At 42.5% G+C, this 26,289-nt stretch overlaps 1 protein-coding gene across 9 annotated transcripts in view; it reads right to left on the minus strand.

Annotated features, from left to right (window-relative positions):
• Window positions 1-6,464: 6,464 nt before the first annotated feature.
• The window catches only part of RGS12 (regulator of G protein signaling 12), an 81,875-nt gene continuing 62,050 nt past the window's right edge, over window positions 6,465-26,289 (minus strand). For 5 of the 9 annotated variants that reach the window (XM_053404297.1, XM_053404299.1, XM_053404300.1 and 2 more), the window contains 4 exons: window positions 25,563-25,633; window positions 24,613-24,766; window positions 20,114-20,722; window positions 6,465-7,567 (listed from right to left, as the gene is read on the minus strand). In XM_053404297.1, coding sequence (XP_053260272.1) covers window positions 7,212-7,567; window positions 20,114-20,722; window positions 24,613-24,766; window positions 25,563-25,633 — 1,190 coding nt within the window. In that variant the 3' untranslated portion in view covers window positions 6,465-7,211. The other 4 variants (XM_053404301.1, XM_053404302.1, XM_053404303.1 and 1 more) reach the window with 4 other exon arrangements.

Here is a 26,289-nt window from a genome sequence, read left to right on the forward strand (position 1 = left end):
AGAGAGGATGTTTGACTTTTTAAGCAATCACTCGTTCAGCAATGTTAATAAGTAATGTGTTTGTGTACTGAGGTAAATATTGGTTTCAGAAACATTTCAGGGAAAGCACACACAAAAAGTAGGCCCAAGGATGGACTAAATATGCCGCATCCTGAATTTGGGTTAAGAATTTGTGTTAGTTCCCGTTTGGGCTGAGTAATATTTTCCCAAAGTTTCCATGCCTTTCCCTTACATGTCATACTCCAGAATAACCAGAATAACCAGCAGTGAACAGGAAATCTGGACTGGTATTTAGATCTCCAGGTTTTTGAATGGAGTTCATGCCAAATCTATGAGAGTCTATCCTTATTTATTTATTTATTTATTTAGCACCTCATCCATAGATCTCAGGGCAGTTCAGTTGAGAAAAACACAAAATACATAATAGATAATTCAGGAGAGAAACAATTGGGTCCAAGTACTGACATTCCAATGTGTTGTGAAATCTATTTTACTTTGTTTTTTCCCCTTTACAACAGGCTTCCTCCACCTCGACCCTCCACATGTTTTGAGACTACAATTCCCAGCATCCCTGACCACTGGTCCTGCTAGCTAGGGATCATGGGAGTTGTAGGCCAAAAATATCTGGAGGGCCGAGGTTGAGGAAGCCTGCTTTGCAATGTAAATGGATTTAATGGTGGAGGTGAACTCCTGTTTGGAAGGCAGACGGATGACATTCGTAGATGGTTTCAATGTCACAGTTACAGTTTACGTAGCAAAGATTCAGGTTTGGTCTTTTCTCTTTATTGGGTTAGGGTGGTAATCAGAACTCGAACGCATCGCTTTTATTAGGGCATCAGACCAAGCTTGGTCCCAGTGGGACATTGGGATGCCTTGGAACGCTTTCCCTTGTGGAGATTGGTGACTCCACTGAGTTTGTTGGTGGCGTCAAGGAAGGAACCTGTGGTGTTGGAGTCCATGCAGCGGTGGCCCATCGGGGGTTTGGTTCTCTGGACTTTGCTCAAGCTGATGCCCATGTGCAGCCAGAAAAGACTTTTGCTTCACCCATAGCCACAGCCTTGGATTTGAGCAGAAACCAGACGTTGCTCTCCTTCACAGGAGACAGCCTGCTTCTTCCTCCAACTTCTAGCTTGCACCCACCCACCTCTCAGCCCTGGCCTTTGTCTTTTCCTAACTCACTACCAGCGAGTTGAGGGAGGGTGGCCCACCCATTTGCTTTCTGGCATGGAGCACTTCTTTTGTAACCGTATTGCCCCATTCTCAGAAGGCCATTACCATTCCTTGTCTGGCTAGTTCAATAAGCCTTGCTTAGATTTTAACACTTGCTGGATCCAGGAATTAGAAGGGTCTCGACATACAACTTACTCCCTTGCCCCCCACAACTCATAACATTATTATTTAACTAGAAAGCACTGTGAAGGTATTTGAGCCATGCAGTTTGTGGGTGAATGGCCTCACAATCCCAATCCCCACCATGAATTGTTGAATTATTATTATTTTTAACCTCATAATAATAAGTTCAGGCAGTGAGGTGACTCCATCCCAGGATGGCAAAGGCATGTGGGAAATAGAGAAAGTTTCAGTAAGGTGCTTCATCTTTTCCATGTCCCGGTAAGAAAGGAACAAGAGGCCATTCTAGACTTCTAGCTCCACAGCAGGTTCCTGAAGATTCTGCATGAAGATTCTAGAATTGGACATCTTCCCCTACAGTCCCTCTTGCACCCGTGCCTTAGTTTGCTAGGACTTAGCTATCTGCAAAAGCACTGGCGTAGGGAGGGTAATGTCTGCAGGGTTGTGGATCAAACCTGAGTTTTCTCAAATAATACACAGCTAGACTTCTGAGTGGAATTTTTGGTGTTGGTTTTTTATTTTGAAAAAAATATATATTGTAAATGCACCCACTTTTGAAATTCTGCCAACCAAGTTGAAGGAGTTTAGAATAAACTCATTTGCACTTTATTCAGGGTTACATTTTTAGATGTACTAGAGTTTCTGCCTTTCCACCCACGTTGTTCATTAGCATATTAGACACCCCCACGACATGTTTCCAATAGGTTTATAGCTTTAAAAGCAAAGGAAGAAAGCTCTGACGATAGATTTGAGTAGGCTGCGGCCTCCTCTGCCGCGCTGGGGGAGTTCACATTTTAGTCGTAAATTAAATATCTCCCTTTCTACAGAGCTGTTGACCCCAATAGGTTGTTTTCAGCAAGATCAAACGGTAAGTCAAGTGAAAGGAGTCTGTGACTGTTGCGTAGGGAAATTCCCCTTTTACGAAGGAGCCATCAGCTGAACACATGACTTGACAATCTGTAGGAGGTGAAGCCTGAAAGACATACAAGAGGCAGGCTATATTCCTGCCTTGATCCACATCAAGGATTTAGAATAGCTTCATATACTAGTGATGATTATTTTTTGCAGATCCTGGCCCGGTTCAACACAGATCCAGCTGCCCTCTGCAATACAAATGTAATTGTTTTATCCCTGTTGGTACATGAAAAGACTCAAATGCATATTCACCACATTTTTTATAAATGGGGTTTTGTAACCTATTTACAAAATTTCCAATGGAAAGTGACTTGCAAAACAAAGAAAGAAATCCCTAGCAGAGCAGAACAACTGACCATGTGGAAACATCCTCATAACCCCTTGAGAAAATCAGAAGCAGTGCTGGTGGAGGTAATGGACACCTGGCTCTTCAAAGGAGGGGAATACAGCCTTTTAGAGTATCCCAAGAGTTGTTCGTTTGAACTGCCCCACTATCAGACCCACATGAAGCTTTTGCCTCAGGGTCGCTTGATGAATGAAATCAAGAGGGAAAGCTCATAGATGGTCCCAAGAAAATAGGAGGGGAGCACAGGGGGTCCAGATTCTCAAGCAGAAGGTCTACAGGACCAGACCACTGCTGACACTACTGCAGACAGAAGAAAAGAGAGCCAAACCTCAAGGAAGCAGCTGTTCAAGTATTTTCCCGTAGCCCATGTTTGTTCTTGACTACAGCTTGTGGTGGGACGCGAGTGGCACTGTGGGTTAAACCACTGAGCCTAGGGCTTGCTGATCAGAAGGTCGGTGGTTCGAATCCCCACAATGGGGTGAGCTCCTGTTGCTCAGTCCCTGCTCCTGCCAAACTAGCAGTTCAAAAGCACATCAAAGTGCAAGTAGATAAATAGGTACCACTCCGGCGGGAAGGTAAATGGCGTTTCCGTGTGCTGCTGTGGTTCGCCAGAAGCGGCTTAGTCATGCTGGCCACATGACCTGGAAGCTGTATGCCGGTTCCCTCGGCCAGTAAAGTGAGATGAGCACCACAACCCCAGAGTCGGCCACAACTGGACCTAATGATCAGGGGTCCCTTTACCTTTACCTTTACAGCTTGTGGTTAGCAAGGAGAGAACGTGACCACGCACAGGGGCAAAGCTAGGCTTTATTTCACCTGGGTCAAAGACCCTGTTTGGCACCCTCCACATGCATTTGCTTAAACGCAGACACAATCTGGGAGCCTCAATGGTGCCCCTCTGGAGGCTTCACCCAGGGCAAAAAATACCCAGAGGGACTGGGGAAACCCAGCCAGATGGGCGGGGCATAAATAAATAAATAAATAAATAAATAAATAAATAAATTATTATTATTATTATTATTATTATTACTATTATTATTACTACTACTACTACCTGGCTACCACCCACCCCCTTCTATGACTCAGCCATGCTAAACCAAAAGTTGGCTTATGACATGCTAAGCCAAATCTCGGACTGTTCTCCCCCAGCACTACAGGCTGCTGCAGCCCTCCTAAAGTGGATCTGTTTGCTTCCTGCTGTCCTGCGTCGATGTGCAGGACTTGTCTAATGGGCAATATACTTTCTAATCCAGGATCTGAAGAGCTCACTAGCTTTTCCTGACCTATAATGTAAGCAAGTTGTTTTCATTTTGTCCTGCTCATAAATACAGCATAGCTTGGGAGCTCAGTACTTAAAGGAATGTCTCTTTCCAAATGAATTTAGGGATGAGAGGAATCCTGTTATGTACTGAAGTTCTCACCCTGGGTCAGCAGGGGGATACTGTAGATAGTTCAGGTCCACATATGCAAATAAGGGATCGAAAGTGACGTTCAGTGATTGGATAGTTGCAGAAAGTGTTACAGTTACGTTGTACTGGAGCTCTATATAAGCAGGCTGGCTGAACCCTTCAGTTCAGTTCTGTTCTGGCCTGTGAATAAACAAGAGGTGTTTGGAGAATCGCTGTGTTGTCTGATAATGTTCACCCACAACTTAACAAATCCACTGAATTTCTTTCAGTCCATCCATTCAACCACCATTGTGACAACTACTCTGCCTGTGAAAACTATTTGCCTCAGTTTTATACAAAAAAACAATTTTTTTAAAAAAACATTATGAATCCAGAAACTGCTTTGTAATATACATTATTTAAATATCCATTGATGTACACAGGTGCCTATTCGTTTTTCTTCTTTCTGAAGTGTTTGTTCCCAAAGGCAGCCTCTGTGCACCAAGACTGCATTCCTATCCACGGCCAATGAGAAATAAATCCCACTGCGCTCTGTGAGGTTTACTCTTGAGTAAGTGGGATTAGAATTTCAGCCTTAATTTCCTTCCTATTGTAGATTTTAAAAACCAATGTAATGAATCACTCCTCGTAGTTCTTTTCACATGGAAAGAACAGGAAAGACTGAAATATTTAATATTACTTTAATATCATACAAGCAGATTACAAGATCATTCGTATATTACACTGTAGACTGATTCCTTAGCATCATTATAACAAGATGTTGTGCTCTTAATTAAGCTAAACTGAATTCTTGTTTTACACACACAAATGGATTAATTCTGAAGCTCAAATTGCATTTCTTATTTCTTACTTCAAACAAAACAAAATTAGTATTTTAAAATAACTGATTTATGTAAGTTGTAATAATATATCATTGTAAAGAAAAAAATGGACCATAATCTTTGAAAAGTGATGGACAATCTGATATTTAAATTACAGCTATTTCCCAATGACAGATTTTTACTACTCAAATTCCAAATGAAAATTTAAGATTAAGACACTAATGTTTTCCTTTATCCGATGTCCAGAAGAATACAATGATGTGGCAAGATCAACACTGGCTATGCAACCCACACAGCTGGATTCCCACCACAAGCCATGGGTCTGTTCTGACAGTTTCCTGTAACATTTTCCTGTAAAATTTTCAGCTGAATTGTATAATGAAAGTGTTTCCATATTTACATACGCTTCTCATGCTACATATACACACCTACCAAGTATAAGGAGATGACAACTGGTGATTTCACCTCAAACAGGGGCTCCTACATCCTATCACACCACCACAACGAGTGTACAGGCAGCAACCGTTTTAGACACGTCCAATATGTGCATGACTGTGCATGTGCGCATTGTGCCAAACCTGGAAATGACCCAAAAAGTCACATAAAGGGGCAAAACAGGGGCAAAATTGGGTGTTTGCAGGCTTTTTCAATGGTGTCTCAAATACATGCAATTTCACTTTGAACGTGTGGTGCCTGGGAATGTAACCCGTGTGTAAATTGGGAGTTGGCTGTACCTATCTCAGCTAGAAGAAAGTATCTCCACAGTCTGCATTACTTTCTGCCCACTCTATGGAACCACAATGTTGTCATTGTTTGTCCCACTTAAGTGATTGTAGCCAGGAAAATGGTGCACACAATGGGCCAGGATTTCACCAATCTTCTCTTCCCGCTTCACTTTGGGAGCAACTCCTAAGGCCTTCTCTTCTACTGATAAAACTTCCAGTCCGGAGGTACAGAATTTCTCCATACTAGTTTCTGAGGGCCTTCTATGTCCTGATACAGCACAGAGTAATTTCAGAATTATAAATCCTGGAATGGGGGCCTTTGGCCTTACAGATGTTGCTGGACTCTGTAGCTCATCAGCCAGAGTCAGCATGGCCAATGGTCAGGGATGACCATTGTAGCTCAACAACACTGAGAGCCACATGATCCCCATTCCCCTTTTGGACTGCCTAGTTTGTATTAAAATTGTCTCCTTTGCCAGCCTCAACTTGTAATGAAAAATACTCTATGGATTGACAGTGGAGACAATATATATGCATTTTTCCTTGTTTGTTTGTTTTGCAGCACGAAAAAGCTTTCGTAAGATAAAATATTGAACTAGGGCAGGAATAGATATCCTGGACTATTATATTCAACTTCCATGCTGGTGATCCTATGTATTTTCATTTACCATACTTATTTCCCAGCATGGAAGTTGATATTCAGCCCATGAAAGACTAGAGACTGGTTAAATGGATCTGTGGATTTAACATGCAGGTTTTAACAAAATGTAAATAGAATCAGCTGAGTGGGTGGGTAATAATTATTAGGCTCACAGCAGACATCTCCCTCCTGCTGATTCTATTCACATTTAACAACAACAACAACAACAACACTTTAAACAACACATTTAACTTCACGTCTTGTTAGCCTTCTGAATTTTAATTTAATTTAAAGGTTTATATCTGAAAGGGAATAGCTAGAGAAGTTCAGGTGAGGGACCTTCAAGAAGTGTGATCTTTGTGAATGAGAATGGAAACCGACTTTATACACATTGCCTAGACTATTATGCAGATGAGAACAACCTTCAGATATTGAACTTCTTCGAATTTTGCAATGCAGCTCTCACCCCAAGAAATTACTAAAATGCATTTAAAATGTCTATTTCATGATAAAATACACTTATGTATGCTTATGTTTAGAGAACACATATTTATAAATGCATATTTTGTGACAGAGGTGCCATCTTCTTAAGGGGATGGGGGGCCCCTATGTGATGCTGCATGACAGCTCGCACAATGTCAGGGAGCAGAGCCAAACGCCCCCTGAGTATTGGCTCATCTCAGCCCCCTCAAAAATACCAAGGGGGGGGAGAGGGAGAACTGCCTCGGTCCCTCTGAGTTGGCATGCCTGTTTTGTGAGAAGATACATTCAGAAATATGTATTTTAAAACATATTTATGTACTAATTTGTGTATGTTTTTCCAGTAAATTTTATAACAAGACTGTTGTTTTTTTGGTGGATTTTCTCAGATGCTGTCAATAAGTTTCGCTGTCTCCTAGTAAAAGGGAATTGTGCAGCTTGTGTTTATGTTCCAAAGCAATAAATGTACTAGTGCTTGCAATGACCTTGGAGAATGAAGTTTCTGGAGCCAGGCATAGTGCAATTTCATACAAATGTTGCTTTACACTCCTCATCCTTATTTTTCTCGCTCTTAGCAGCAATAAAAGATGGAAGATCTGATGTCCTGTAGACACCTGTTCGCATCCTCCCTCGGCAAGATTTTAACTCTGCAATGCAGCCTTCAAAACTGAGGTTCCCTTCGGATTCACTACAAGACCAGGCCAGACCATCTTCTGGAGCAACTCTATCCACATCTATTACACAACTTACAGGGAGTTCATTTCTGAACATTTCCCCCCTAAATTCAGCAGCGATAAAGTCGTGACTAGTTTTTTTAGAACTTTGTTCATAAAGGTTTCCTCCAGCTACTTGCACATCATTTTTCTTTCCGTGGCTCACACCTAGAACAAAAAGGGAAAGAAAAAGACAAAAAAGGGGATAATATTTATTATGCTTCGCTTTACACAAGTCAAATTTTGCAGTCTTTTGTGTTTCAACAGCTATCCTATTTTTGTGGTGCAAAATACTAAAATTTTATATATCTGAGCTGAGTCTGTAGAACTAACTTTGTGATTTTAATTGTAAATTTGTACATTGCTTTGCACATCTGTCACGGCAGAAAAAGTAATGAATACGTACAAAAATTGATAAAAATATAAATGCATTATTTACAAACTTCCAAATAATAGAATCACAATAGGCCAGGATTCTCATTCAAAAACATGTGATTAGAATAATCAAATATAGCCATAAAAGCAAATAATACAGTATAAGATCTTTGGTAATTAAATCACCATTCCAGTTCCTTATGTATCATTGAAGATTTCTGAGAGTGAAGGCAATTAACAAAATGTGGGATATATCCAGCCTCATATAACCAACATGCTTAACTCTAATTATTGCATGGAGGGGTTAAACCATAGCATTTTCTGATTTTAAATCTCTGCTGGGGCTTTCTCACCAAAGAATACTTGCCCCAAACCTGGATCTAGTCATCCAGGGAATTCTCCTTTTTTATTTTATCATATCTACATTTTTCCGTTTTACCAAATACAACATTAACCAACACAAGCAGACTTTTAAAAGCCAAGTCACCCTGTCAAGAAACCTGTTCAGTATTAGCAGCTTAGTTTCTGGATAGATTTAAGCCAGAAAGGGCCCACAATTCCTTCTGTAAGTAATATATGGAACCCATTGCATGCTTACATGGGAGTAGATCCCACTGAACACTGTATGACTTGCAGTTACTTAATGTTTTTATGCCTCTTATGTCTTGACTTTTAAATTACTTCTGCATCTGCAGCTGGTAAGGAATTGTTCTTTTGCAGGATATGCACAGTGTCACTGAAATAGCCTTGGGGACTCAGGCCCTCCATTTTTGTCTGGCAATGCTTTCCCCATATAATGCAAAATAAGCACCTAAGAGATGAGGCTACACCTCTGCTTGCTTACAGGTGGTCTCGCTCAAAGCCACCCTCCGGTGGCACAATGGCACAGGTACAATCAGGCTGGGGGGAAATAACCCCTTCCCTTTTCTCTTTATGTTGGAAGGGGGTGGGAAAAGCTGCGTGGGAATGCCCCCAAGTTAAAAACTTTTGGAATAGAGTATTAAACCACAGAGCCTAGGGCTTGCCAATCAGAAGGTCAGCAGTTCAAATCCCCGCCATGGGGTCAGCTCCCGTTGCTCGGCCCCTGCTCCTGCCAACCTAGCAGTTTGAAAGCATGTCAAAGTGCAAGTAGATAAATAGGTACCGCTCCGGCGGGAAGGTAAACAGTGTTTCCGTGTGCTGCTCTGGTTCGCCAGAAGCGGCTTAGTCATGCTGGGCACATGACCCGGAAGCTGTACGCCAGCTCCCTTGGCTAGTAAAGCAAGATGAGCGCTGCAACCCCAGAGTCGGCCACGACTGGACCTAACGGTCAGGCGTCCCTTTACCTTTACCTTTTTATTCTCCATTATACCCCAATTACAGGACAACCCCTTTCTCCAAATCCTGCCTTTTTTGTTGTTTAGTCGTGTCGGACTCTTCGTGACCCCCTGGACCAGAGCACGCCAGGCACTCCTGTCTTCCACTGCCTCCCACAGTTTGGTCAAACTCATGTTGGTAGCTTCAAGAACACTGCCCAACCATCTCGTCCTCTGCCGTCCCCTTCTCCTTGCGCCCTCAATCTTTCCCCAATCTTTCAATCAGGGTCTTTTCCAGGCAGTCTTCTCTTCTCATGAGGTGGACAAAGCATTGGAGCCTCAGCTTCAGGATCTGTCCTGCCTTAGCCCTACTATCTTTGGACACAGACTTAGGCTCCACGCTGTGCCACAGCAAACGAGTAGGCTTCTTACTAACTGCAGAACGACTAGCAATAGCTCAGCAATGGAAGAACCAGACTGAAATACCCCTGAACACATGGCAGGGGTGAAACTAGCCTTGATTTCACCTGGGTCTAAGACCCAGTTGGGCACCCACCCACACACGCATTTGCATACACACACACACAGCCTTAATGTTGCCCCTCTGGAGGTTTCACCTGAGAGGGAGCCTGGCTAGCCCCCCGTAGCTATGGCCCTGCATATGGGAAAACAATATCTGGGCTACAGCAATGTCTGAGCGTCTCACCAGACATAGGAGGGCAATTAAAGGCATAACAAATAGAGACACCCTTCCACAAAACACGAACGCCTTTCTTTAACTATGCTAATGACAACAATCAAGAACTTCTTATACCAGCTGCTCAATGTTCTCTGTGGAGAGGTTACGTTAAGTAATAGGTTTGATTGCTGAATGTGTAAGTATATGTCTGGAGGCAATGGATAATGGTTACTGTATTTCCATTTGTTTGCAATGTGTAAAATACAAATTTGTTAAAAAGAAGAGATGGGGCTATGACTGACAGACCTCAGAGCTAGTTTTGACTTAGCATGGGCAAGGGAAGTTGCATTTTGAAAGTTTATTGCACACAAAAGTCAGGAAAAGATAAGATGTTGGATGAATACCAGGCCACAAATGTATTGGTTAGCAAAGGAACTGCAGCAAGCTCCTCATATTTAAACATTGCAATATTTAAATATGTAAAGCCCCATCCACCAGTCATGGCAGTTCTTCCTTTCTTCCTGCCCTGTCAGACAACCTTAGTTCAGAGCCACAGAGCAACCTCTAGTTCTGTTCCTGGCTCCCCATGGCCCCCACACCCAGGCAGGCTCTGGGGAGGCCCATCATACACCCCTAAGTCAATTAGTCTTCAATTATGAGATAGGCACGCAAGCAACCGCAAGGCTTACATTCCCTCATCCTTTACTAGGCTGATGGCTGATTATTTCCCCCTCTTCCAAGTCATCCAGTGGTGTAGCAGAGGAACAGCACAGTTCTAGGACGTTTCTGAGAAGGACCAATGTTATCACCTGCTGGTACACCAGAGAAATTATTGGATTCTCCTTGCTGCGGCAAATGAGTGGGGTGATGATGAAGCCTTCAAATTTGTTTATGACACATTAGCATAAATTGGAAAATGAGGAAAATAACCAAGCAGAGGTTAGATTTCCTCTTCTTTGATGGTGTTCATAGTTTACATGAGCAGGTTAAATGGTAACCCTTCTTTCCAAGATTATTTGCTTTTCTAATGAGGAGCTAAAGAAAGGCATAATCACATAGGTCACTTTCAGTTTCTTTCTAATTTTCCCACTTTACATTGTCGTATCAGTTTGTGATTTATCTGTTTTTGAAAAAAAAAATCATCATTAAAATCTAGCAGTGTTATAGTGAAAATTTGTCTTCATATATTCAGTTTTGCCTATATACACATTTTTCAAATCAATTTTTCCTTATATAATCCATTTTTGTATGCCACTTTCACTAATAAATGCAAACTTTACCCTGATTTCTTAATTTTCACACACATTACTTGGCTGGAGAAATGGACTGCAAAATTCAGAGAAGTGCCCATTTTGAAGGGCGGCAGTGTTTTGTGTTGTGCATTGTTCTGGAAAATGCTGATCAGGTAGGTTTGCCTTTGAATGTGAGGCTAATTGAATTTCTCTGCCTTCCCTAGCTAAAGGTTGTGTATCACTTGACTGAAGACCTTTTGTATAAGCCGGAATATATGCAGTCAGAAGTGGGGGCAGTTACTTCCAGGTAATTTACAATTGTAGCCATGGTATTTCCAATAAATTGGGTGATGTGCTTATGTTATGTGTTGATTTGTGCAGCTCACCTGTTGTCAACACAGACTGTACATTCATTGAATGCCGCATGTGAACTGCCACTTTCAGAGGTGAGCAGCATGGCTAAAAAGGAATGGGCCTTTTTGTTTTGCTGCTTTACAGAGGCTTTCCTGCCAATGAATCTTACACTTTTCCAGCACCAAAATCTTAGCTTTGGCCAGGCTTTCCTCCCCTTTCTCTTACACCACTGCCTTTTTAAAGTTGCTCTGCTATTTCAGCCATTTGTTATTGTTGTTGTTCTTTATTTGATTTTTTAATATCACCCTTTATCGAAAGATCCCAAGGCAGTGTACAATATTAAGACCACATTTTATGCAGCATCAATAAAATAATAATAATAATAATAATAATAATAATAATAATAATAAGAAGAAGAAGAAGAAGAAGAAGAAGAAGTATAATAACAGACAGCATAATAATAAATTAATCTTAGTAACAGTTGCCCCCCTACCCCACCTACAGCTTTAACAAGCTATAGAATATTTATTGGCCAAAGACCTGGGTAAAGAGGAATATTTTTCCCAGTGCTTAAAGGCATGTAATGATGGCACCAGGTGAGCCTCTCTGGAGAGAGCTTTCTACATTCAAACATGTGATAATCCTACCTGCAGTATTCTGAAATGATTCCCTCCCCCTAAATTTGTAAATTCATCCTCATTTTCTCTCTTGCTTCATCAGTCTTCCTTGCTGGTTAGGACTTAACAGTGCAATCCTATACAATCCATATATTGTAAACTACCCTATGATTCTCAGATGAAGGGTGGTATAGAAATAATTAATAATAATAATAAATAATAATAATAATAATAATAATAATAATAATAATAATAATGCACATCTACTTAGAAGTAAGCTGCGTTGAGTTTAACAAGACTTACTCCCACTTAAGTGTGTACAGGATTGCAACCTCAATTAATTATTTTCTATATATAGAAAATCAAAATGTCAATTCTTCAGCCCGAACAGGCATGAAAGCCCCTGAACTTTCCAGGTGCAACACTCACAAATGAAGCATTCCTAGAGGGGCTCTTTACCGACCTGCTCTGTCAGTCCTCCCTCCTTTATGCATGTCCATTGAGAAATGGATGATCCAGGAATTCCAGACTTCAACAGTAGGCTCAATAAACTTTTTGTCAATCTGAAAGATAATTGGATGAACTTTCTGCACAAGAAGATATGAAAAGAAGACCCGGAGACACCTTGTGGGGAAAAGCTTCTTAACATCTACCTCTCAGTGTCATGCGGCTTGAGAGGACTGTGTAGGTCTGATTTTCTTGGGATTTGGAGGAATCACCCGTGCATTTACAGATGCAAAGATGGAACCCAACTCCCACAGCTTGGACCCCATGCCTTGCTGCTTCAACAGCCCTGAGCTGACTGCGCAGTTCTCTACAGAACCAAAGTAATACCCTATTTAATCACACAGCACCCTGGTCTTTGCAGGAGAAGATGGGGAAGAGAGAAATAAGAAGCAGGAGCAGAGGCTTGGGGTGGCTGCAAGAGGAGGTGGAGGTGACACAGGTAATCTTCTCTCAGCAAATAAATACAACCATCTACATCAACCTCTTCTGAACCACAGTATAATTTTCTTGTTTTCTTAGATGCTTGTACTGCTGCAGTGTTCACAGGTGCTTGGTTTCTTTGCAAGGGAAGAGGATAAAGACCAGGGGGAGAGGATCAGGGTGGCTCGAAGGAGAGGTGGAGGCCACACAGGTAGCCTTTATTGCAGCTTATTATCCAAGGTACGAGACTCATTTATTTAGTTAAGTTGTTAAGTATTTGCACAACTGCAGAGTTAGAAGTGCCCACTGGTTTTTTGCAAAGGAGGACAGGGAGAAAACAAGAACAGGTGGAGGAGGCATAATGGAGGAGGCATAATGTTTTTCCCATCAGAGAAGCCACTGTGACAAAAGAGACTCCTTCAGAACCAAGGTAAGATACTTTATCAGTTCAGTTGGGTGCTAGGTATTTGTAAAACTGCAACTCTTAAGTGTCCACATTATCTTTGCAAGAGAGGAGGATCGGGAGGAAACCAGAATAACTTCGCCATGCATCCCTGTGACCTCCTCTCCTGTTTGCCCTACCTGACGCAGTGGGCATCTGCCATTGCTGGAATAGTCATTCCAAGCTAAGCCCCTCTGTGTGAAGACTTCCTATTTCTGTTGATGAAGTGCAAGGCAGGCTTTTTCAGCCTCATTGCCTTTTCCTCAGACACATTACACAGGTTGATTTAAATCAGAAAATAACTCACTGATGTGCCGAACTTTGGAAATCCCCTGTTGCGGCTGCAATTGATGGGTGCTAACTTGTGACAGGATCTTCTCAGTGGTGGCTCCCCATTTGTGGAATTGCCCTTCCTGGGGAGTTGTTTCTATCTTTCTCATTATCAATATTCAAGAGGCATTTTAAAAAGTCCCTGTTCACCCAGGCCAGGAGTCTGATGGCTGAAAGATACAGAACCCAGCAACCTTGGAATTATTAGGCTGTGAGAGTATGTGACTGTTTTGAAATGTTTCTTTAAATGTGTTTAATGTTTTTAGATGTTTGTAATTGTTTTGTATATATTTTAAATACTTTTTCATTTTTTAAACATGTATTCTTTTACCCTTTTTCTGTTTGTCAACCAGAGCTCTCTGGGGAGCAAAGGAGGTGCAGAGATAGAAATAAAATAAAGAAATTAAAATACCCCTGCCATTGATGACCCTCCACCTCCCATTGTGTGTTCCACTGCCAGTTGCCCCTCTTCCTGCATGTTTAGGCTTCATTATTATTTTCCTTTGTCATCCCAGGCAGGAGAATCTCAGCCTGTACCCTGTAGCTGTTCAAGGAACACATAGAAGCATTATTTATTGGAAAACATTCTTAGAGCTGTGCAGATGCACACTGAGAAGCAGCATCTAAAAATAAGGATTAATTATGACCACATATCAGTGAAATGGAGGCTAAAATGTTCTTCCCACAGATTCACTGTAAGGCCAAGGATGAGGCAGAGGAGGAAGGTTTAGAAAAGAGTGCCAAATAGGTTTTGCAGGAAGGAAGCCACTCTCGCCGATATCAAGACTGTGCAGCTGGTGCTCATGAGATGATAGGCAGGAGGAAAACACAGTAACTAAAGAAGCTTGGCACAAATCTGCCCTGAGAAAGCCTGGAATAAAGGGCCAGAACTAGCAGTATCAACACATGATGAACATCAAGTGCATCATGAGAAAGCAAGAAAGTGTGTGGAACAGGTCTCGGTGTTTCGATTTCTGGGAATGGAGTTGAGAGATGACCTAACCTGGGGAGAAAACAGCAAAGACCTGATGAAGAGAGCACAGCAGAGGTTATATTTTCTGAGAATCCTCCGGAAAAATAATCTCTCAAAGGACCTTCTGATGGCAGTTTACCATTGAACCGTGGAGAGTGTATTAACTTATGGTCTCTGTGTGTGGTTTGGGAGCACCATGGTCAGGGAAAAAACAATGCTGTCCAGGGTTATAAAGACTGCGGAGAGAATAACTGGGTGCCCTCTCCCCACCTTGGGTCAAATCTATGCTTCCAAGTGCCATAAGAAAACTGCAGAGATAGTGCAGGATAGTGCGCACCCCGGAAATGATCTCTTTCAGCTTCTGCCTTCTGGAAGAAGGTACAGAGTTATAAAGACTAGGACTAGCCGCCTGAGAAACAGTTTCTATCCAAATGCGATTTTGGTTTTAAACACAGTGTAAGGTAGTCTCTATAGTATATTGTATTCAGTTATGGGGTATCAGAGTTTTTAAGGGGCTAACCAGGCTGGGATAGCAGGCTTGTTGGTTTTTGAATGTCTGCTGTAGATTTTTTCAATTTTGTTGTTCTGGATAGGACAATGACAATAAAGATTATCGTATCGTATTGTACCAGTAAAACACAACACCCCCCTCCCAAGTGAATCAAGCCTAACTCTTGTAATCCTGAACTTTTTCAATCTCCCACTCGCTCACCTCCTAGCTTGCTTTGAGGGACTATCATTGGGAAGGAAAAAGGGGAGAAGAATTTGCATGTTTCTTGGCAGTATCAGCCCACTGGAGACTGCAAAGAAGATGAAGATGCATTGGTTAAAGTTCAGGAGGGAGGGAGGGGGGCGACTAGTAGGATTTGCCTTTCCATTTTTTTCTGCTTTGTTTTTTATTCATGCTCACTATAGTATCTGCTCTGAGTATCTGCCTGAACAAATTCAGATCTGGCTGTCAGGTGGGCATCTGTCCTGTACCATCTGATTCTTCATCCTGCAGACAGATGCTGCTGCAGCTGCTCAGTCTGAATTTTGCTGCCCTGGGCCAGTCTCATACTCAGCTGTTCCTGTTCAAAGAGGACTGAGCGGTCATCCTGTACTTCCGCCCACTTCAAGGACAACTGAATAAAATTATGTCAGCTAAACCTTTTGCGTCAGTTTTTAAATCTAGATCAAGAAATACTGCCACAGATTCAGAGATGGACACGACCTGCTCCTGGAGGCCATTGTTACATCCATTTTCCCCAGGCCCAGAGTGTGAGTACTGCTTCAAAGGTTTCTGGTTTTTAGAGAGATCCAGAAAAGCTAAAAGGATCACATTCCCCTTGTTTGTCTCCTGTTGTAGCCTGTTTACCAGAGTGATTAGATCTGGAATGGATCAGGACAACTTGTTTCCTCTAATTCCCCAGACCCACAGGGGGCGCTGTGGTCTAAACCACAGAGCCTAGGGCTTGCCGATCAGAAGGTCGGTGGTTCGAATCCCCACGACGGGGTGAGCTCCCGTTGCTTGGTCCCAGCTCCTGCCAACCTAGCAGTTCGAAAGCACGCCAAAAAGTGCAAGTAGATAAATAGGTGCCGCTTTGGCGGGCAGGGAGGTAAACGGCATTTCCGTGCGCTGTTCTGGTTTCGCCAAAAGCGGCTTAGTCATGCTGGCCACGTGACCCGGAAAAACTGTCTGCATAGCGGACAAACGCCGGTTCCCTCAGCCTGTAAAGCGAGATGAGCACCGCAATCCCAGAGTCGTTTGCAACTGGACTTAACTGTCAGAGGTCCTTGACCTTTTTTACAGGGACTGCAGAAATCTCAGCAACCCCCACCCCCAAACGGGGCCTTTGATCTTCCTCATTTATAATAGATTGAAGTATAGGATCTCTTAATGAGGTTCTTATTTTCAGATAAACCAATGTCCTCAATTCTTTCACTTTGATAGAACCAGCCAATGTGGGGGCATTATATAATTCTGCCCCAGTTTTATCTCAGCCACCTTCCAGATAGATATATGTCCCAGCAAAAATTATTTGAAGCTACTTCTACCAGGTGGTGAACAAATTCACACTTTTGCCTTGTGAATCAAAAGTTGAAACTGAATATAGAACAGCCAAGCTGTCAAGTGCAGATGGCATAGTTATGAAGCCTCTGCTGTTAGTCAGGTCATACTATCCAAATGTTTCACGACCACCTCCACAAGCATCTCTTTTATAGAGGCTTGATAAAAAAAAGGTTTCCAGAACAAAGAAATAAAAGGGCAATCTGAGAGCAACAATGAAACAGTGTGGCATTATACTTCAAGAATGGGAACTACTGGCACATGATAAAGCAACAACAACTGCAAGTCATCTATGTTGGAACAGAGATATCAGAGGTACTAGTGTGAAAGTGCCCGCAGTAGAAATCTTTTCAAGAGCAGCTTCAGGGCAATTTGAGCTGGAGTCCAATACGCTGTGGTCTAAACCACAGAGCCTAGGGCTTGCCGATCAGAAGGTTGGTGGTTCGAATCCCTGCAACGGGGTGAGCTCCCGTTGTTCGGTCCCAGCTCCTGCCCACCTAGCAGTTCGAAAGCATGTCAAAATGCAAGTAGATAAATAGGTACCACTCTGGTGGGAAGGTAAACGGCATCTCTGTGCGCTGCTCTGGTTTGCCAGAAGCGGCTTAGTCATGCTGGGCACATGACCCAGAAGCTGTCTGTGGACAAATGCCGGTTCCCTTGGCCTATAGAGCGAGATGAGCGCACAACCCCAGAGTCGTCCGCGACTGGACCTAACGGTCAGGAGTACCTTTACCTAACGTGTATGCCAAGGCAGTCTGCCTGTTAGTAAGGAGCTTTAATTAGTGCTTTCTCTCATACCACCCCAATCCTTCATTGTGAACAGCTGGGGAAATTCTCTTGGTTGTGCTGCACTTTGGAGAAGTACATTTGGCAGTAACCAGAAAGAGTAACAGAGCAGTTAGACAGTGGAAGCACGTTCCTTGGGGGTTTTTAAGCACAGGTTGGAAGTCCAACTGTTATGCATGAACTAGTTGAGATCCCTGCACTGCAGGGGACTAGATGACCCTTGGGGTCCCTTCCAACTCTATGATTCTAGGAGGCCCTTCTCTGTGGCAGCACCAACTCCCCCTTTAGCTAAGTGTTTTAGCACCTCTTGAAAATATGCTTATGCTCAAGGCTTTTGCTGGGATCATAACATTATGTTTAAATTTGCCCTGAATCACAATTTAATTTGTGCTTTAAAGTATAGATGTTTTTGTACACCCTGCCGTATGTGAAAGGCAAAATAAATAAAGGCTTAAATAAGCAAATAAATAGGGATGCTGGGAGACATGGACAACACCATTTCATAAATGCACATATAACAGAACAAAGTCTTTCAACATTTTGCAAGTATACAATTTTGCATGTTTTATAAAAGAGTTTAATACGAGTCAATGGTACAAAAGACTTAAAGGGGGCTCAAAGAAGAGATAAAAAGGGGAAAGAAATTTGCAAGCACTAAATGGATAATGAGGTTTTCATGACTTGCTATAGAATGCAATATACATGGGCCCTGGTCAAGCTAGCTGTGAGAGCTCAGATTGCATTGCCTCCATGGAAATAAATTGAGAAGCTACTTTGAGGAGGGTAGTTCCCCACTGATTTTCGGTATGTCTCCCAATTGCATTTAGATCTGCTTCTGCACATTAAATACTTTTGAATAAGAAAAAAATGAATTAACGAAGAACAGAGTTTATTACTCTTTGTAGTAGTGGTGGGAACTCAGATACAAAATATATGCAGAAACTACATTAAGGCAGCTACAGAATAAAAGAGATAGAAACAACAAAAGCTGCAGCTCACGGGAAGGTATGGCATGCACTAAATACAGCTCAGTTTGAAGATTTGAAAATATTCACATATGAACTCCAGTTTAAAAATAAGACAGTCTAACTTGTAAACTCCCCTTTTAAAACACACATGCTCTAACTATAGATATACACAAATGTACACAACCAGGCCACAAAATACACTTCATGTATTATCATTTGGACATAGCCAATTACAAGGTCATTTGATGTTTAATTTCAATAATTTTTATGGTAGCATATATAAAAACACTGTGAAAGACATAAACCTTTTCTGATTTTTCAGAGTAGCAGGACAGAAGAGTTTGGCTGTCATTTGTTAGCACGTGACAATTAGGCATGTGAAAATCACTAAATAAGTACAGGTAAGAAACAAGAAATAAGCAGTCAAACCGAATGTGTTTGCATTCGACAAGTCATGATTCTACTTGGTATTGGATTTATGAAGATAAATACAGTCAGTTGCATCAGAGGTGGCGATCCAGCCCTTGGGCCCATGTGCAATGGAGACAGCAGGAAGCAGTGTAGGCAGATTACTTTCTCCCCCGCCCAGCACCACATTCTTACCAGGCATATGGCAATTACTGAATTTCTGTGCCTTCCAGCAGATAATCCAGCTGCCCATACTGATATCTGCCTGCTGCTCAGAGTGTGCAGAGGGGTGGACTCTTCGGGGAGGGGGGATGGATCTTCTCCCAGAGGCAGGTGTTATATATCTGGGATGGGGAGACATATCCATCCAGGCCTCCCTTTCTGGCCACCCCCAGTCTCTCCCTCCTCCGCACCCTTCCCCAGCCCTACACTTTGCACCTTCCTTGAGTGTTCTTGCCTGGCTGGTTTGTGTCCTTGAATTCTGATAATGCTTCTTGGCTGCCTAGATGGAGGGTGGAGATGTGTGTATGTGTAAAATCAGCCTCTTGGTAAAATTTACACTAGCTGCTCTGCCCACTTTGCCTCTGGCCCTGCCCACCACTGGCACGTGCAACCTCAAGAGTGGTCCAGGAGGAACATGTTACATGAGATCCTCATCTGGTATTTGCATGTGTCTTTAGAGATGAGTATCTATAAAAAGTTGTCTGCATGTGCTTCGCGAGGACGTGCCCATGACTTCCAGCAGAAATGTGGGATCCAGGCTGGGCTTTCCCTTTCCTCTTCAAGTCTTTATAATGGTATACAGCACAAAGAGGAAGCGACAGCAAATAATGCATGCATATGCGTGAAAAGTGTGTCTTGGAGGTTTAAATGGAAAAACTATGTTTTGCAAGGCTCTTCCAAACAAAAATGTATTTATTTCCAACATGCAAAATGGTCGTTGAGGCTTTTTATGAGTGCACAGCCAAACAAGTGATACCACATCTGTTCTCAATTTGGAGTTTGTGTACATACTTAAAGCAGCCTGTAGCTCAGGCTGGCTGGTCCGGAACTTGCAGCTGTCCGCAGTGTGGACAGGCAGGAGGGGCCAGAGTGGGATGTAGACAAGGGTCACAGAGGCCAAAATTGTGTGCTACCCCTCAGAACTACGGTCTGTACATGCCCTAAAGACAGGCTTCAGTTGCACTTTTCTGCATGTTGTAAACAGATGCAACAAGTGCTGAAACAAATGTAATGGGGAATCATTTCTTATTAAAGACATTTAAAATCTGGAAATACCTGATTTGGATTTCTCATGGGTAGTTTTTTCCTGATTATCTGTTAGTGACACGGGAGGTGGATACTTGGCTCCTGCAAGAGTGTTTTTGTCTGAAGAAGAGGGTGGAGATGGCAGCAATGTACTGTTAGGGCTGTTAATGTCTCCCTCAGCCACCAGAGTCAAGTCTGCTACGTTCTCATCCTCAACAGTTTGTATGCTTTCAGCCTGCAGTTCTTTTGATTGCCTTTTCCATATGGCGGCATCCTGCGAAAGTGGAATCGGAGACAGTGGGGCACTAAAAGGAACACTGCAAGTCTTCTGGCTGCTGCAAGTTGCCAGCACAGCTGGTTTTTGCTTGCTTCCAGAATAAGCCATTTTGACTGCGGAGCTTTCACTACTGTTTTTCATGACGTCCACTTTGCCACTTAACTGTATGCATTTGTCCTTGACACCAGGATGTGCAATTCTCTTGTTGCAGCCTTTAGACCCTTCGGGTGTAGATGAAGAAGGCCTAGTCCCACAGGAAGGCAAGTGAAGAAAATCAGGCAGAACCAAGTCTTCTTTTCTCAGCAGCCCTCGCTGGTCATCTGCTCTGTTACTTTGCACTTTTGATATAAGTTCAAAAAACTCTATTGCAAGAAACCCAGAATAGACCCATTAGTCAATACCGCAAAATTTCATGACACCACACAATCATTTTTTTCTTAACTAGACACATTTGATTCACCCACCATTTACCAACAACACTGAAAAAACAACAAAATCTAAAACATCTGCCCACTTTCTGAGCTGAAACTCCTATAACATTATAAATAAAACTAAAGTTTACAAGTAACTTTAAAAGACAGTAATAATCCTAAATCTCTGATGATTTTAATAGGTGCATGTAGTAGCATATTTTTTTCTGGTACCAGTTTTTCATATTATACCTGCCACTTGTAATATTTCATATGAAAGATGCCATTTCACCCTGCTTGTATTAAATACATTGAGAAAGAATGAGGATTGCTTTTCTCCACTGGTTACAGGGGGAAAAAACATATCCACCTGCTGAATCTGAACACAAATAGGGGGGGAAATGCACAGTGTGACACATAGGCATTTCATGTGAATACCAATTCTAACTGCAGTAGGAGATGGATAGAAAGTTATAGCCTCATCTGTCCAGGACCCAGGCAAGTTTCACAAATGAGCAGCACTCTCTGGAATCCAGAAACCACTTCCACATGCCAAAAGCAGAACTCTGAATCTGCCCATTGTTGTCTCATGCAACTGGCATTCACAGACTAGCAGTTGCATGTACATAAGGCATCGCCCATAGCCCCACCAGCCATGCCGCTGCTGCCGCTGCTGCTGCTGCAAAAAAGAACCAGGCACTTTTAAGCTAGGACCAGGCATCTTTATTGCATGTAGTAGATGGTATGCATGAGCACCCCTTGGGTCACCATGAAGCAGGTGTGATCCTTTAAGTGAGTGCATGCAAAAAAGAGAGAGAAACATTCAGTGTGCACACCAAGCTCATGTGCTAAATACACTTGCGGAGGCATGACGGATGTGCTGCCATCTTTGCTGACACATTCTCCACCTTCCTCTGCCCTCCCCCCAATTAACTAGGGCAGGGGAAATGAGAGGTAAGGAATCTAGCTCCTCAGCAGAGGGTAGTTATTGCCAAGGAGGGAACAGGGCCCACATATGCCAATGCACCTAGCAGAAATGCTATGCTAATTATGTCCATTTCCATCAGGAACAGGCTTTCCTGCCAGGCACACTGGGGCATAAACAGCTTTGTTCATAGTCTGCTTGAGCTGGCTACAAGTAGGGTCCTGCCTGGCAACTAATGGGGGCCCTTACGGAACTGCAATATTCCTAGTTGCAGATGATGAACTGTCACTATATTTTAGGACACAATTCTATGCTCAGTTTTCATCATCTAGGAGACCTTAGGATTTGAAACGTCTGCTTTGCCAGTAACATCACACTGGTATCTGGGATATGTTGGACACACTGGCATAATGTAATGCTCTATGTCTATGCGACCATCACATTTTCTCAGTGAGGAATAGGCTTAGATTGAAACCTAACTCCAAGGTTTGTTCTTGGTTTGCTAATTATTTTGTACATTTAAGGGAAGGCAAACTACAGTTCTGGTTTGGATGACACAGGAAACCTTGGCTTGTTGCGCCTGTTCATGCTAGGAGAGGAGCAAAGTGGGTATAGTAGAGCCGCACGCACCCACACTGTGATAATGTTAACAGGCCAGGTTCACACAAGAGATATTACAGAGTCAATGGGCTATTATTTTCCAGCCATTTCCAAAAACAACTGGGGATGAAAAAAAGCTAGTTTAGATCAGGTTGGGCTTTACAACTTTTATACTAGTCAGTCAAAAAACAATTATGTGCAGTTCTTTTAATGCTCAATCTCATTCTTGGTGGATTACAAATCTGAACCCAATTACAGAATACTCACAGCAGCATATAAACCCCTGACAATGTGCTGTAACTCAAACGGCATGGCTTGGGGCTTTAGGTCTTTAGGCCTCAAGTCGTGGGTGGTTAGTGCACTTGATCAGTTAGTGACATGGCAATTATACAGAAAAGAGATTTTGCACAAAAAGGAACACTTTGCACAGTTTCACCGCAGAATATATACGGGAAGAACAGATTGCTAACATTTCTCTTTTCAGAATGGGCAGTGCGGGGCACCCAGGTAAGCAAACGATACCGTACTTCCTTCCATATCCTTCCCTCTGCCTTTGGTATTGTCCACTGGGTACTGTCTAAATTGTATTGACTAGCCATTCCTTCCTCCTTCAACACTGCCTTTCACACTGGGTAAAGCATGCACTGTGCAGAAAGGGTAGGAAGAGCTGGCAGCCATTCTGCAAGCAGGTAAATGCTCTGTTGGTGGAATGCTGATCAAACATTTTCAGGAGCACAAATAAACCACACAGAACAGAACAAGCAGTCACTGTAATGAGTTTCATTGAAACTCCTTATGGGAAGGGATAAATATTGTCTCAGTTACTACAGTCTCTCCCCTAAGGGGTGCGGGAGGCTGAGAGATGGGCATCTCGGTCCAGGGACTATGTGGATACTGCTGCTGACCATTGCTCATCACTGTTCCTGTGTTGCTCTTGGCTCTGCACAGGTAGATGTTCAACAGTTGCAGAATTAAGGATGGTTCTTATTCCTAATGCTAAGTGTGGTTCTAGCTGTTTATTTATTTATAAAAATATTTGTAGGCTATCCCAGCTCCCAAATTTTACAAAATTAAAAATTAAAAACAATACTGTTCCTCTGTGCGGTTGCTAAGCTTTATGTTCCAGTTGGGCTCCTGCATCTTTGCAAGGTATTTCAAGGATGCTGTTGCATCAGTGAAGGAGGGTGAACAAGCTATGGAGTGAATGATGCCTGTTAAACTGCTGTCTGTCATTGAACTTTCAAAGGCATGCGACTCCTGCCAGGACAAGAAAGCTGGCAACCCCAACCATGTGTCTACCTTTCAAAACCTGTCCATTATTGCTAGGGCACTATCTTGTAAGCACTGCCTATCAGGCAAATGACAACAGGCTGGTGCAATGCTCCTCTGATTCTCAGAGCCTATGTACTCCCTCATTGTGCCTCTGTGTGGGGTGATCTACACTTTTCTGGTGGGAGATCACATTTAGGATCCAAATTGGGCATCTTCTGTGCTGTTCGCTTGGGCTAGACCTGCCCCTGGTGTGCATGGCTGGGACTATGGACCGCTGGCTGTGGAAAGGCAAATGCCTCATGATGTGTCCTTCTGCCTGTCGTGGCTAAATGGCCAGAGAGCTGCTCTGTGCTGTGCCAGTTCTGTGTGCTGCCTCTTTTCTCTCTGATATGCAGGCTGCTGACAAGACATGCAAATGGTGAAACTTAGCAGGACTCAAACCTCCCCAAACCTTTTCCCATCTCAGAGCTCTATGCAACCATGGCTTGTTGCTTGTCCTGGTTCCTCCATCTGCAGCACTGGCAAAAGGATGGTGGGTTTTTTAAATACAGCTTTGCTCCATCAGCAAGTGGCTCCTTTCCCTCAGGAACTCTGGGTGTTTATTATTCAGACCCCTTCTCACAAGAGTGTAGGCTGGGGTGGGGTAATCTCATGGAAAGTTCCCACATCCCTTTGCTCCGCCCCCTGCACTGCTAATGTGGGGGCATTGTGGCCATGCTGTTCTGTGATTTGTGAGCACTGGTAATGTTGCCATAGATACCACTGGGCGAGTGGGTGGCACTATTTCTATGTTCTCCTTTAGTTAGTACTGCTGTTTTCAATTTGGCTGCTGAGAGCGCATTCCTTCACATGCATTCGAGAAGCCTTTGCCTACAATTAAAGGTAATTCTAGAGTAGGTTAGATTAATTTATTAATAACATCACCACACTGCTGAAATTTATAATACAACCTGTTTTCTTCAATTATAAAATGAACTAATACCACTGTTTACAAATGTTTGGTTTAAAAACTAATACTACTGCATATACTAAAAAAGTGACATACCCTCTGCTTCGTCCAAATTAATTTTCTGACTTTTTTTTTTCCCCGTCTGTGCAATACATTCTTCTCTGTTTGCTAGATGGACATCCCTAGAGCTTTTTCCACTTTCTCCTTTTATTTTAATAGAATTAGACTTTCCTAGAGTTCTTCCCTCTCCCTGTATTAGAAGGAAAGTTAAAGGGCTACTTACTTTTACATAATACTACAAAACGGATGCAATAAATTGTCGATAAATAACAATTATTTTGTGCACAGAGTTGTGATTAAACATAGTACAAGCATTTTCAGTAAACCACAAACAAAAAGAGAAGAGAAAAAAGAATTACACCTACATACAAAAAAAGCAACATGCTCATTTTGAACTGTAGAGTTTATGTCTGTCTTTGGACCAAACTCCATTTTATTATATATAGTTGCATGTAACTTTCACCCAGCAACGTCTCTCTTTGCCCCCATGAAAATCTGTGGAGACTGTGACTTTGAGCAGAGCACTGGTTGGGGTGTGTGGGAGGAGAGTTGCTTTAACCCTTTCTTTCGTAGTCATTTTCCAGCTCTCTGTGGGGAAGAGCAGCCAGGGATGATTTGAGTGGGGAAACAGTTCAAGGTGACAGGGATAAGTATTCTCATCACCTTGTGATGTTTCATTCACAATTGCAGCCCCCTTTAGATGCTTTGCATGGGGAAAAATGTGGGGAGGTACATGTAACTGCATATAGCATGTGTTTTGGTCTTCAAGGACAGATGTCAGAGAACAGAAGACAGGGGCATGCACTGGTGAAAGCAACAAAACAAAGCCCTTACATACGTGAAAGGCAAGACATAATCAGCCGAAACAAACACTAAGCAAATGCCATTAAACATTTGGGACATTCTTTTCATCCACAATTTCCAATCTGGGAAATAAACCAAAACCTGGGAATAATTGGAGTGACAAATAATTTCAAGAAACTTACTGTGGGTGCTTGAAATCTTGCATTAGGAGTTATAGCTGTACTGTGTTTTAATGGTGCCCCCTTTCCCTGGTCTGTGAATGATAGAGATTTTAAAAATAATAATTACAAAACCTGGTTTTTTCTCTGTAACAAACGTATTTAAATCATACTAGTTTATGACCAAGAATTTGGGGAGAGAAAAGTTTACTGGATTTTACCATTTTCTGGAGGATATCCCCACTGACTTTCATGACTGCTATTTCAGTGGCCTGGATCAATTTGAATGAGTGTCATAAACTAAGACAGAAATTACTATGATTATTATTTCGATTTCTTACCCACCCTTCACCGGGGTCCCAGGATGGGTTATAACAATTGTGCTGGACCTTGCCTATCCTGGATTTCTTGCTGGCTAGCTGCCTCCCTTTATGTGAGGTGCTACAAGACTTCAAACTTCTATTATTTTGGTTCCTACTCAGTAAGATATACTTTGATTTTATTTCCAACCCAGCTAGTGTTCTCTTTCCAAACTTTTATTTATGGGGCAGAGCAACAGGAACTGAAGAAGTAGAACTGGTGCTCCTTCTTCTACCCAGAGTCTTTTTCAGAAACAGTCTGTTGAGCTACTCAGTTCTGGGTTTTCTAATGTAGGCAACCACTTACCACAGAGGATTTGGATTTCCCTACAGGGTACAAAATAGGGACGCGGGTGGCATTGTGGTCTAAACCACTGAGCCTAGGGCTTGCC

Source organism: Podarcis raffonei, chromosome 9 (assembly GCF_027172205.1).
Source record: "Podarcis raffonei isolate rPodRaf1 chromosome 9, rPodRaf1.pri, whole genome shotgun sequence".
Taxonomy (NCBI): Eukaryota; Metazoa; Chordata; class Lepidosauria; order Squamata; family Lacertidae; genus Podarcis; species Podarcis raffonei.